This window comes from Pteropus alecto, unplaced genomic scaffold (genome assembly GCF_000325575.1).
Source record: "Pteropus alecto unplaced genomic scaffold, ASM32557v1 scaffold396, whole genome shotgun sequence".
In the NCBI taxonomy this organism is placed as follows: domain Eukaryota; kingdom Metazoa; phylum Chordata; class Mammalia; order Chiroptera; family Pteropodidae; genus Pteropus; species Pteropus alecto.
In genome coordinates, this window is record NW_006438082.1 from 529,073 (window position 1) to 541,446 (window position 12,374).

A 12,374-nucleotide genomic window follows, 5' to 3' on the forward strand; every position below is an offset into this window, starting at 1 on the left:
TCTGTCGTACACCTGAAACTAATATAAAATAATACTGAATGTCAAATCTAATTGAACATTTTGAAAAAATTAAAAACTTAATAAAAAAGAAGTTGCAAGACAACATCATTTCCATCCTAGCTACGAGAGAAGCTGGGTAATCTATAAAAATCATAGTTGTTTTTTTTTTTTTCCCTTAAAGCCTATCAGGAAGCTGAACTTGCCAAAAAAAAAAAAAGGGAAAAAAAGTAAGCCAAAATCTGAAAAACGCCGAGCCTTTCCTAGGAAAAAGACCCGTTACTGCTTTTATCCTTGACAGCAGCAGGGGTAGGAGGAGGCTGCCATAGACACTTGTAAGAAGAAAACAGAGGGCCTTTTAACAAAATCGTAAAGGTCAAGTATGGGGTGGCATGACAATTGGAATCCCTAGGAACCTCAGACGCAAAGAGAGTTTACATTCACCCACAGCTCTTTTCCATAAGCTTTCACCAAGAAAGTCTGGAGGCATGGAAGGTGGACTGAGCAATTCTCTCTGAGGTATAGATGTATTAGAGGTGCTGAAGTCTGAATACGGGGCAGGAGAAGTGAGAGAAACCACACTCCAGACTTTCTAGAGGCAGTTGATGGCGGGAGAAGGGCAGAAGAGCTGAGAGGTATCAACCTTAGGCTGAAGGGATACAGGGTCTGCTGAAGTCCTAAGGTAGGTTAGGAGGACAGAGAAACCATCCAGGCTCCCTAAGTCTTACACTAAGTACAAAGCAGGAGTCGAGGCAGAAGACCTGAAAGAGATACTCCTGTGGCACATGTTCATCCGTCTAAGAGTGAGGTTGAATTAAGACAAATCCCACAGGTACTCAGATCACGAGTCCTGATAAAGAGAAGGTTCTGATCCTACCTTGAAATACTTTGAAGTCTATGGAGAACTGAATCTAGCAAAATCGACAAGAAATCCCAGATGCAGCTTGAGAACAGACCAGATTGACTGAAAACCATCCTCCAACACACACACACACACACACGCATGCACACGCACGCGGCTTAACAGAAGAAGAGGCATGTCCTTTTGGGGGGGCGCATAAATGTTATTATACTCCCTATTGTTCTATTACATACAATGTCTGGCATCCAATAAAAAAAATTAAGATACATGTGAAAAAGCGAGGAAATATGACCCATCATCAACAGAAGAAACAATTGATAAAACCAGACTCAGATCAGAGATGGCTTAGATGTTGGAATTATCAGAGACTTTAAAATAATAACATATTTATCATAATTCCAACATCCCCTAAGCATTTAATAATCAAACTGCTAAAAAAAAATTTTTTTTAAACCTTGAAAGCAGAGAAAAAAAGACATGCTGTATACAGGGGAACAATAAGAGTGACAGCAGACTCTGAATCTAAAACCAGTAAAGGCCAAAAGATAATGGAATAACATCTTCAAATGCTGAAAGAAAATACAAATTTTCAATCTGGAATTCAATATCCAGTGTAAATATCTACAAAAATTAAGACAAAATAGAGTTGCATTCCCTCGATGAGAATAAATACAGAATTTATCTCCGGCAGACTTACAATAAAAGAAATGCTAAAATAAGTTATTGAGATTGAAGAGAAATTATACCAGACTGAAGAAAGGAATGGAAAACACCAAAAAGAGTAAATATATATGACTACTTACTGTTCACAGTAAAAACAATAATAATATAATGTAGAGTTATCTTTTTGCATATCGTATGTAAAAATAATTTGCATAATGTAAAAATATTGTGTGACAACCAGAGCACAAAGGTTGGGACCGCAGCAATTGGAATACTGCTGTAACATTCTTATACTGTTCACGAAGTACTAGAATATTTCTTCGATGGTGGAATGTGCTAAGTTAAAGAAACAAATTGTAATCTCTAGAGCAGAGGTCCCCAGCCCCTGGGCATGGCCTCTACTGTTAGGAGCCAAGCTGCACAGCAGCAGGTGAGCAGCAGGCAGGTGAAGTTTCATCTGTATCTGCAAACGCTCCCCAGCGCCAGCATCACCGCCTCAGCTCCGCCTCAGATCATCAGGCACTAGATTCTCATAAGAGCACGAGTCCCTGGTGCCACAAAGGTTGGGGACCGCTGCTCCAGAGCAACAATTTTTTTAAAGTAACACAAAAAGACATATCTAAAAAGTCAATAAAGAAGACGAAATACTAAAAAAAAATTCAATTTGCCCCCCCCCCAAAAAAAGGCAGAAAAGGAGAAAAAGAACGAAAAATGGATGGAACAAATAGAAGTCACACTGAGTTCTTAGACCGAAATCCAAAGATAATTACATTAATTATAAATGGACTAAAACTCTATTCCAGTTATTCCTGTTGCGTAACAAATTGCTCCAAAATGTAGCGTTTTAAAATAACTTCAATAATGTTTTATTTCTCATGTTTCTGTGAGTCAAGTCTATGGGAAAGGCATTCCTCAGAAAGCAAAGCGGGGTTACCGTATAACCCAGCAATTTCACTCCTAGGTATATCTTCAAAAACATTGAAAACGAGAACTCAAACAGATGCTCGTACACCAATATTCATCACAGCATTATTTACAATAGCCAAAAGGCGGGAACGACCCGGATGTCCATCGGTAGATGCATGCGTGAACAAAAGTGCTCTAGCCATACGATAAAATATTATTCATCCGTAAAGGGGAATAAAATCTGGATATATACGACAACATGGAGGAACCTAGAAAACAATAGGCTGAGTGAAAGAAAGCAGACACAAAAGGACAAATATCGCATGATGCCATTTATATGAACGCTCTAGAATAGGCAAATTCACAGAGACAGAGAGTAGATTAGAAATTACTAGAGACTGAGGAGAGGGGAGAATGGAGGATTATTGCTTAACGGGTACAGAGCTTCTATTTATGATGATAAAAAAACATTTTAGAAAAAGAAAATGGGGTGATACCCAGTATTAGGAATGTAATCGATGCCACTGAATTGTACAATTAAAACGGTTAATATATATTCTTCGATTTAAAAATAACAATCTGGGAAAGGCTCAACCGGGCAGTTCTTACTGACAGTGTTTCATGTGATTTCTGCCAGACAGTGGCTGAAGCTGGAACAGTGTGGAGCTGGAGCATCTTAGAGCTGGCTGGGCATCTCTCCCCCTTTATGCCATCTCAGAGCCTTCCATGTGGTTTCTCCATGAGCGCTAGTTTTGGCTTCTTCATAGCATGGCAGCCTCAGAGAAGTTGGACTGGTTAGGTGGTGGCTAAAGGCAGGAAGAGTAAGTATCCCCGCTAACGAGGCAGAAGCAGCATTGCTTTTTCTGACCCACCCAGCCTCGGATATCAAGTGGCATCACTTTATCGTATCACATTGAATCAAAGCAAGTCACAAGCCAGCCCAGATTATAGGAGGGGTGGGGGAGTTAAATTCTACCTCTTGATGGGAAAATGGCAAGGTTCCAAAAGAGCATGTGGGATGGGAGATATTGTTGGGGCTACCTTTGAAAAACACAATCTGCCACACACACCAGTTAAAAGGCAGAGACTGTCAGGCTACATAAAATAGCTATATGTTATTTACAAGAAGCACACTTTAAGCATAAAGACGCAGACAAGTTGCAAGTAAAAGGATGAAAAAAGATACATCATGCAAACACTGAGCATAAGAAAGCTGGTATGGCTATATTAATAACAGATAGAGTAGAATTCAAGACAAAGAGTGTTACCAGAGATAAAGAGGGACATTTCGCGATGGACAAAGGACAACGAATCAAGAAGAAATAATCATTTTAAAAAGGTAGGTACTCGATAACAAAGCTCCCAAATACGTGAAACAAAAATCGACAGCACCAAAGGTTTCTAGAAATAGACCAATCTCCAAACACAGTTGGAGACTTTAACACCCCTTTCTCGGTAACTGATAAAACAAATAGGCAAGAAATCAGTAAGAATATAGAAGATTTGAACAGTATCAACCAAAGTGACCTAATTGATATTTTCAGAATAGTATACCAAGCAACAAGAGAATACACAGTGCAGATGTAACATTCACCCACATAGATAAAATTCGGGGCAGTAGAAAAAGTCTCAATACATTACAAAGGATACATATCACACAAAGTAGGATTTCTGACCAGAGCGATGTTGAATTAGAAATCAGTAACAGGATGATAGCAAAGAAATTTCCAAATATTTGGAAATGAAAAAAATGTACTTCTAAATAACCCATGGATCAAAGGAGAAATCATATGTCAAATTAGAAACTATATTTAATTGAATAAAACTAAAGACATAAAATATAAAAGTTTGGAAACTCAACTGAACAGGTGATTTGAGGAAAATAGATAACATTAACTTCTTTTATTAGAAAAGGAGCGGGGTCCCAAATCAATTATTTAAGTTCCCACTTTAAGAAACTAGAAAAAGAAGAGCAAAGTAAATGCAAGATAAAAAGAAAAAAGAAAATAATAAAAATAAAGAGCAGAAATCGATGGAATAGAAAACAAACAAAAACCGAAACCAAAAGCTGACTTGAAAAGGTTAATGAAATTGATAAACCTCTAGCCAGTCTGATCAGAACAAATGGACAGAAGATAGAAATTACCAATAACCAAAATGAAAGAGAGGACATCACTACAGATCTTACAAATATTAAAATGAAAATAAGGGAATATTATGAAGAACTGATGCCAATATATTTGATGAAATGGATAAATTCCATGAAAGATACAAACTATCAAAGTTCATTAGGAAAAAATAGATAACCTGAATAATCTATTGACAGAGTTGAGTTCGTAGCTAAAAACCTTACCACAAAGAAAACTCCAGGCATTTTTGGCTTCACTGGAGAATTCTACCAAACATTATGAAAGAAATAACACCAATTCTACACAAACTCTTCCAGAAAATAGAAGAGGAGGGAACACTTCTCAATTCATTTTATAAGGTTAGCATTACCCTCATACCAAAACCAAAGACATCACATGAAGAGGAAGCTACAGAGCAATATCCCTCATGCCTATACATGATTAAAAATACTAACCAAAATGCCAGCAAATCAAATCCAGCAATGTATAAAAAGATGACACATCATGGCCAAATAGTGTTCCCCTCCAGAAAACCAGTTTGCTATGACATTTGAAAATCATTCAGCATTATTAACCATAGTAACAGAGAGACAACAACAAAGAAAACCATATGATCATTTCAATAGATGCAGGAAAAACGTTGGACAAAATTGAACATCCACTTAGGATAAAAGCTTTCAGTGATCTAGGAATAGAGGGAAACTTCTTCAGCCTGATAAAGGGAGTCTATGAAAAACCCACAGTTAACGTCATATTTAATGAAGATAGAGTGACTGCCTTTCCTTTATGATCAGGAATAAGGCAAAGGTATGTTATCACTTTTACTCATTGTTGCACTGGAGGTCCTAGCTAGCGCAGTAAGGCAGGAAAAAGGAATAGAAGGCATATAACTTAGAAAGGAAAAGGTAAAAGTGTCTTCTTTTATTTAAACGCCTACAGCACCTGGTCTTCCTAAGTGGTCTCCCATCCAAGTACTAACTAGGCCCGGCCCTGCTTAACTTTCGAGATCAGATGAGACTGGGAGTGTTCAGGGTGGCATGGCCGTAGACAAAAGTGTCTTTATTCAGAGATGACATGATCGTATATGCAAAAAAAAAAAAATCTTATGAAATCTACTAAAACCAGTAGAATAAGTGAGTTTAACAAGGTTGCAGGACAGTCAGTATGCAAAAACCAATAGTGTTTTTATATACTAGCAACAGACAATCAGAAATTGACATTTAAAAGTACCATTTACAACAGCACCAAAAATCTGAAATATTTAAGGATAACTTAATAACGTGCAAAACCCGTACATCAAAAACTACAAAATATTGTTGATAGAAATTAAAGAAACTTAAATAAACGGAGAAAAATAATGTATTCACGGGCTGAAATACCCATTATGGTTAAGATGTCAATTCTCCGCACATTTATCTATAGCGCCAATGAAATGGCAATTAAAATCCAGGCTTCTTTTGTAGAAACTGGCAAGCCGATTTTAAAATTTATATGGAAATGCAAATTACCTAGACTAGCCAAAATGATTTGGAGAAAGAACAAAATCGAAGAACTTATGCTATCTGAATTCAAGACTTACTATAAATCTGTAGTCATCCAGACAGTGTAGCATTGGTATAAGGATAGGATGTAGATCGGCGGGACAGAATTGAGAGTCCAGAAATAGATGCACACACATACGATCAATTTTGTGGCAAAGGTACCGAGGTAATTCGGTGAGGAAAGGATAGTCTTTTGAAGAAATGATGCCAGAATAACTGGTTATTCACATGCAAAAGAATGAACCTAGATCTTTACTTCGTACCATGCACAAAATTTAACTTGAAATGAGTGTCAGACGTAAATATAAGAGCTAGACATATAAACCTTCTAGAAGAAGTTATAAGAGAATATGTGTGACATTGGATTAGGCAAAGATTTGTTAGATAGGACACAAAAAATACAAATCGTGAAAGAAAACATAAAATTAGACTTTAGAAAAATTTCAAATGTTTGGTTTTTAAAAGATACTCTTAGTAAAATAAGAAAGCAAGCCACAAACTGGGAAAAAATATTTGCAAAACATGTCTGTAAAAGGATTTGTAACCAAAACATATTAAAAAAAAAAAAACAACTCTTACACTCAATACTTGAGAAAACTTCTAAAAATTGACCAAAGATTTGCCTAGATACGTCACTAACAAATATCGACAAATGGCAAATAAGTATATGTAAAGATTCTCACCATCATCAGTCATAAGGAACTATCATGTCATATGACAAGTGTGGAAAACAATTTGCCAGTATCTTATCAACTGAAACATACACTTGTATGACCCAGTAGTTCTACTTCTAAGGATTTATCTAGAGAAATTAAAACACGTACACAGAAAGGCTTGTACTCAAGTATTCAGAGTAACCTTCTTCATAACAGTCCTAAACTAGAAACAACCCACATGTCTGTCCATCAACTGGTACTCAGGTAAATGATCTGTGGTCCATGCACACAATAGAACACCACTTGGCATGAAAAGGAACAAACTCCTGACACACACAATAGAGAGGAACTCAAAGGCATTCTGCTGGGTGGAAGAAACCAGACGCAAAATGCTGCACACTCTGTCATCCTACTTTTATAAAATTCTAGAAAAGACAAATCTAAAGTGATAGAACGATGATGGTTGCCAGGCTCCAGGTGGAGGAAGATCGCAAAGGGCCATGAGGGAACTTTCTGGAGTGATGCGAATGTTCTATATCGCGATTACAGTGGCGGTCGCACGACTGTATCCATGTGTCAAATGACATCCGACAATTTGTGAATTTTATTGTATGCTAATCATATCAATAAAGCTGATTTTTAAAAGTCATTGAAGACAAGGAAAGCAATCACTGCCTGTGCCATGGCAGTCAGAATAGTGGCGACGGTTAAAGAAAGCTGGGGGTTCGTTATAGAGCCAGACAGAGGTAATTACCCGGAGAGCTGAAACCGGTTGCCTCTGGGAAGGCAGAATGGGGAGGAGCGGCTGCTGCTTTTCATTACGAGCCTAAGCCTCAGATGATCTGCCCCTTTAAGCCACATGCCTGTATAATTCCGACCAAAGAAGAGGCGCCTCCTGCTGAGCTGACTTCGCTTGTGGCCATCTGGGGGCACAGACCTCAACTGCTTACCTGCCTTCTACCCCCCAGCTCCTTGGCCCAGAAGAGGGGTGCCCCCAGAGCCTCCTGGGGACCCTGCCCCTCTCAGCCTACGGGGCTTCTAATCCACCAGGTACCACTGTCCCCGCTCCCACAAATTGCAAACAGGCTTTGTCTAACTCCAGAATTACTATTCACTTTAATTTGGACCTCGGATGAGTGGACACCTGTTTTCCTGTCATCATCGGCCCACGCATGTCCCAATACACACTTGCACGCGCGCGCACACACAGGCGTGCGCATGCTTTTTGCCCCCTTTGATCTCGTCCTTTGACCCCACGCTCTTTTACCCCATCCATCTGAGCCTCGCCTAGGCATTTGAATAACATCAGGTTCAACTCATTCTGCTCCTTATGTGGCATTTCAGTTGGGGTGAGCTCATTCATGCTTCCCATTGCCACGCAGGATCCGCCATCTGTGATGCGCACCCAGTCAGGAGGGAGGCAGCTGGGGCGCCTCTCTCCTTCCCTGGGCATGGCCTCTCAGCAGCTTTGCGTGTGTCTTTCCTTCGCTTAGGGAACCTGTCTCTCCTCCCAGCCTTGTGAGCCCACGCTCTCCTGGTTTTTTCTCCCAGATTTTTCATCACTCCTTCTCCATGTCCTTGGCTGGCTTCTCTTTCTCTTTCATCTCTGTGACTGTCTTCCAAGGGTCTATCCAGGGCCCGAGAAATGCCTTTCCTTTCCACCGCTACTGCCTGTTGGCATTAATCGTGTCCGCCATTTCTCTCCTGGGAGCTTCTTCCGGCCTCCCCGCCCCCACTCCTCTGGGAGCGGGACCCTGCGCTCCTCCTGGCAAGGCCCCAATCCTTTCGCTTCCACGCGCACAGCGCGGGGCCTGCAGGACTTGCTGTTTGTTGAGCAAAGGGTTCTAATTACAGAGTCAGTGAGAAAGCAGGACAGGCAGATCCGGGGTCCTGCCAGATGTGATCCCCTGCCCCAGGAACTGGCACCTGCGATAGTCAGTGCCCACTCCCTGCCCCTCGCCTCCGGGGGCCCCCTGGGGCCTTCCGTCCTCTTCCGCTCAGACGTTGGACTAGTGAAGACCCGGGCCCACACCTTGAGCACACATGAACTGTTTCTATAAACGCACCCTTAGAGGGAGCTGGTGGAAGGCAGGGCAGAGGGGGCTGCATTGGGGGTACTGGGGGGATGGGGAAGGTGTCTGCCCAGTCCTGCCCCAGGCCTGAGGCCCGCTGAGGGTAACTGACCAGCCACATGGCCAGGCCCTCCTTCTCCAGCTTTCCAGAAAGAGCTCCCTGGGGTGGGCCTGGGCCTGTTAGGCCACCTCCTCAAACACTTCTCAGAGACCCCGCCTTCTCTCCCCTCTCCAGGGCCCCGGCCTGCCGACTGCCTGTCTCCAGGAGGCAGGCCCAGCTCTCTGCCCACCCCGAGGAGTGGGGGCAGGGCGCCTCCCTCCAGGTAGGTGCCCTGCTTTCAGTTCACGTTGCTCAGAGGACAGGGACTTCTGGGCGGCCCAGTGCCGTCTCTGCTGAGCCACATGGTCCCGACAGTGAATAATCTGGTCAGCCTTTCTTCCCATGAACTGCTGCCAAGCCCCATCTTTCTTGTCTGCTGTGGGCTGGCTGGCGCAGGGGCCTGCCTGGGGCCTCTCGCCTCTGACCAGCTTCTTGCTGCAGGCAGTGGACTCAGCTGGGCGCCTGCAGCACCTGCACGTGTACCGGCTGGAGAACCAGACTCTCTGGCACGCGCTCTTCGTAGCTCCTCAGAAGTCCTCAGCACTGCTGGCTGGCCAGAGGGAGTTCTGCGTGCAGCTTCCCTTTACATCCTGGACTTGGTGTGGACACAAACCCCTCCCCTTGCTTCTTGGAGCCCAGAAAAAACCACGGGGGTGGGGTGCCTTCCCCAAGACTTTTCCCTGAGCTCAACAACAGGAAACAAGGAGTGTGCAGGACAGAGATGGCCTCAGGCCTGGCCTCAGTGCTCAGGGGCCCTGCCCTGCACCAGCTCTCTGCTGGGATCCAGCCCTGCAGGGCCTCGCTCCGGTCCAAGCAGAGAAACCCCGTAAGGAGACCATTGGCCCTTTGCCCCTCAAAGCTGGCTCCGCTTCCCGACCAGTCCCAGGAGCTTCCCTCCCTAGCTTCTAGTGCTGCCTTACATGTACTGAAAACAGACACTTACGGAGGCTCATCGGCTGCTGATTCCAGGTCTTCATCCGTCCTGTCACCATGGGGCATCCTTCAGTCGTTGGATTCCCAGTTTACAGAGGGGGAAGCTGAGGCACAGAGAGCTGGGCGTACCCCGTCCAAGGTCACGCAGCTGGGGAGTGGCAAAGCAGAGGAGCACAAGTCTCGGGGACCACTGCTATAGAGGCCACTCCGGTCTGGCACATATGTAATGTGAGGGGTAGGATGTATGTGTGTGGCTTGTGCAGCAAGTTTTGTGTGTGCCGTGTGTTGTCACATGCTGTGGGCAGCGTGCAGGGTGAGGCTGTGGTGAGTGTGTAAGGCATCTGACCCCACATCTCCTGCTGTCCTGGGAAGCACTGGGGCACCGCCAGTCTCCCTGGCCAAGAAAAGAAGACCTTGGCCTTGGGCGTACTAGGGTCTGGTCAGCGCGGGGCCGTTTCGGTCTCCAGCCTTGCAGGGCAACGGAGAAGGTGAACAAATAGGAAAAATGGGCTGATCTCGGCCCAGAGCCTGGTCCTTGGCTGCGTGCAGGCCACTGTCTTCGGCCGGACTGGGCCGGGCTGGGCCGGCCTAGGCTGAAGAAGGCCGGGGTTTGTGGCAAGGGCAGGGGAGGGGTAGAAAGAGGGTGCCTGGGATGGGTCAAAGCTTGGAGGGGTCCTGGAGCCTGAAGAGGGAAGAGGAAGTGGGAGGGGGGGCTCGGCCCTGACGCCCCTGGCGCCCCTGGCAGGGAAGCTCCTCTCTCAGGCCCTCCACACGGGGCGAAGGAACATCGGTGTGTGTCTGTGTCTAGGTCGAGTGTGTGTGCCTTTGTGGGCGTACGGCTGTCTCACATATGAGAGGGTGTGTGTGGCCGTGCATGTGAGTGTGAGAGAGAGAGAAAGTGGAGGCGAGGGAGGGGGAGAGCTGGAATGTGCTCGAGCCCAGGAGCTATGAAGCCCCCTCCTCTTAGGACAGGTAGCCGCAGGTGGGGGCGGAGGAAAAGGGTGGGAGTGTCTCTGGCTCCCACAGGGCCTTGGGGAGGAAACTGGATCTCACTGGGCGCATTAAGCCCTAGCTTGATTCCGCCCCACCCCCTCCCTTCCTGTCCCTCATCTCCGGCTGGCCCTAATTGAGGAGGGGGAGGGGCCTTCCCTCGGTGTCAGTGGGGACTCCATGAGCTCTCACCTCATCCTCACCCGGGCCCAAAGAGGGACAAAAGGTGCCTGGCTTGGGAAAGAAGAGCCAAGTTTCGCCACCCAAAAGTTGTGTGATCCTCAGCTAGTCCCGCCCATCTCTGGTCTCAGTTTCTCCACTCGTAAAATGGACAGGCTGAAGTAAGCGACTTCCCAGAGCCGTGCCAGACAAAACATTCTAGTAAGGTGGGCCCTGTGGAGGTGGAGGCAGGCAGGGGCGGGGAAGGGGAGAGGGCAGCCAGTCCAGCGGTCACAGCCGGGCCAAGCTGGGGACCAGCCGAGGTGGGCTCAGGACTCGCAGGAGTGGAGTAGGGGGGAAAGGAGTCCTGGGGACAGACCTGGGAGGGGCTGGGGGCAGGAAAGGAAGCAGAGGAGGCCAGGAGACTACTTCCCGGTCCCACAGGCAGGAGGCCAGGGGAGGCGTGAGGGGGAGGGGGGAGGAAGTCCCCTCCTGGGCAGGTCACTCCCAGAGGCTGGGTTGGGGCGGGGCTGGCGATGGAGAGCAGATCTGAGCTCCTGAGACACCTTCGAGCCCTCCACTGCCCAGCTTCCCAGGATCCCAGGAGCCTGGCCAGGTAAGGGGCTGCAAGGGGCCCTGGCAGGGCACGTCGGCTCTTCCCACCCAGTCCCCAGCTCTCTCGTGGCCTTTCTCTTCGCCTCTGTCACAGTAAAGGGGTCTATATATTTGCCTTGGGTCTCGCGGGCTGCCTAGGTGGGTCCTAAGCTGGTTCTGTCCACCGCTATGATTGTCCCTCTCTCTACCTTCCCCTCTCCAGTCCTGGGAGGCGCACTGCAGGGCCCCAAGGCCCATGCCTGGCTCGGTGGGGCCAAACCTCACCAACCTCGATTGGGCTAAGGGTGTACCTCCAGCACCTGATCGCTAGGAAGCACACACGGACGCACGCACACGCACACGCACACACAGTGTCGAGTGCACTGGACGGAAGCCGCCCCCCTCACCGTGCACACACTCTGCCACTTTGCCACCTCTGTAACGGCCTGCCCTGTGCACAGACTCGGGGCAGCGCGGCTGGCCTTTCTGATGGGAGGTTGAGCTCGCCGCCCTGTCTCTTCCAGACGCTCAGAGCAGTCGCCCCGGCCCCCACCACGCTCATGGCTTTCGCCACCTCCGGTAAGGTTCTGGTCACTGGGCCCCTGCCCAACCCCCACTGGGATGAGCCACGTGGGCTGAGGGGGGTTGGATGAAGCCGAAAACCTCTTGCAGAGACCTCCTTCACTCTCCTCTTCAGGCTGCCCATGGGGCAAGGGGAGAGTATGGCCCTCCATACTCACCGGGGACTGGGCTGCCCTTCTCTCCCTGCCAC

At 46.6% G+C, this 12,374-nt stretch overlaps 1 protein-coding gene and 1 pseudogene across 1 annotated transcript in view; one reads left to right on the top strand and one right to left on the bottom strand.

Moving 5' to 3' along the window:
- Positions 1-5,487: 5,487 nt before the first annotated feature.
- LOC112482556 lies at positions 5,488-5,606 on the bottom strand (annotated as a pseudogene).
- A 1,386-nt stretch (positions 5,607-6,992) lies between these two features.
- The window catches only part of AVPR2 (arginine vasopressin receptor 2), a 6,931-nt gene continuing 1,549 nt past the window's right edge, over positions 6,993-12,374 (top strand). Inside the window, exons 1-4 of the mRNA XM_015592063.1 lie at positions 6,993-7,018; positions 9,062-9,149; positions 9,368-9,496; positions 12,127-12,181. Of these exons, the coding sequence (XP_015447549.1) occupies positions 6,993-7,018; positions 9,062-9,149; positions 9,368-9,496; positions 12,127-12,181 (298 nt within the window). The remainder of the gene's footprint in view (positions 7,019-9,061; positions 9,150-9,367; positions 9,497-12,126; positions 12,182-12,374) is intronic.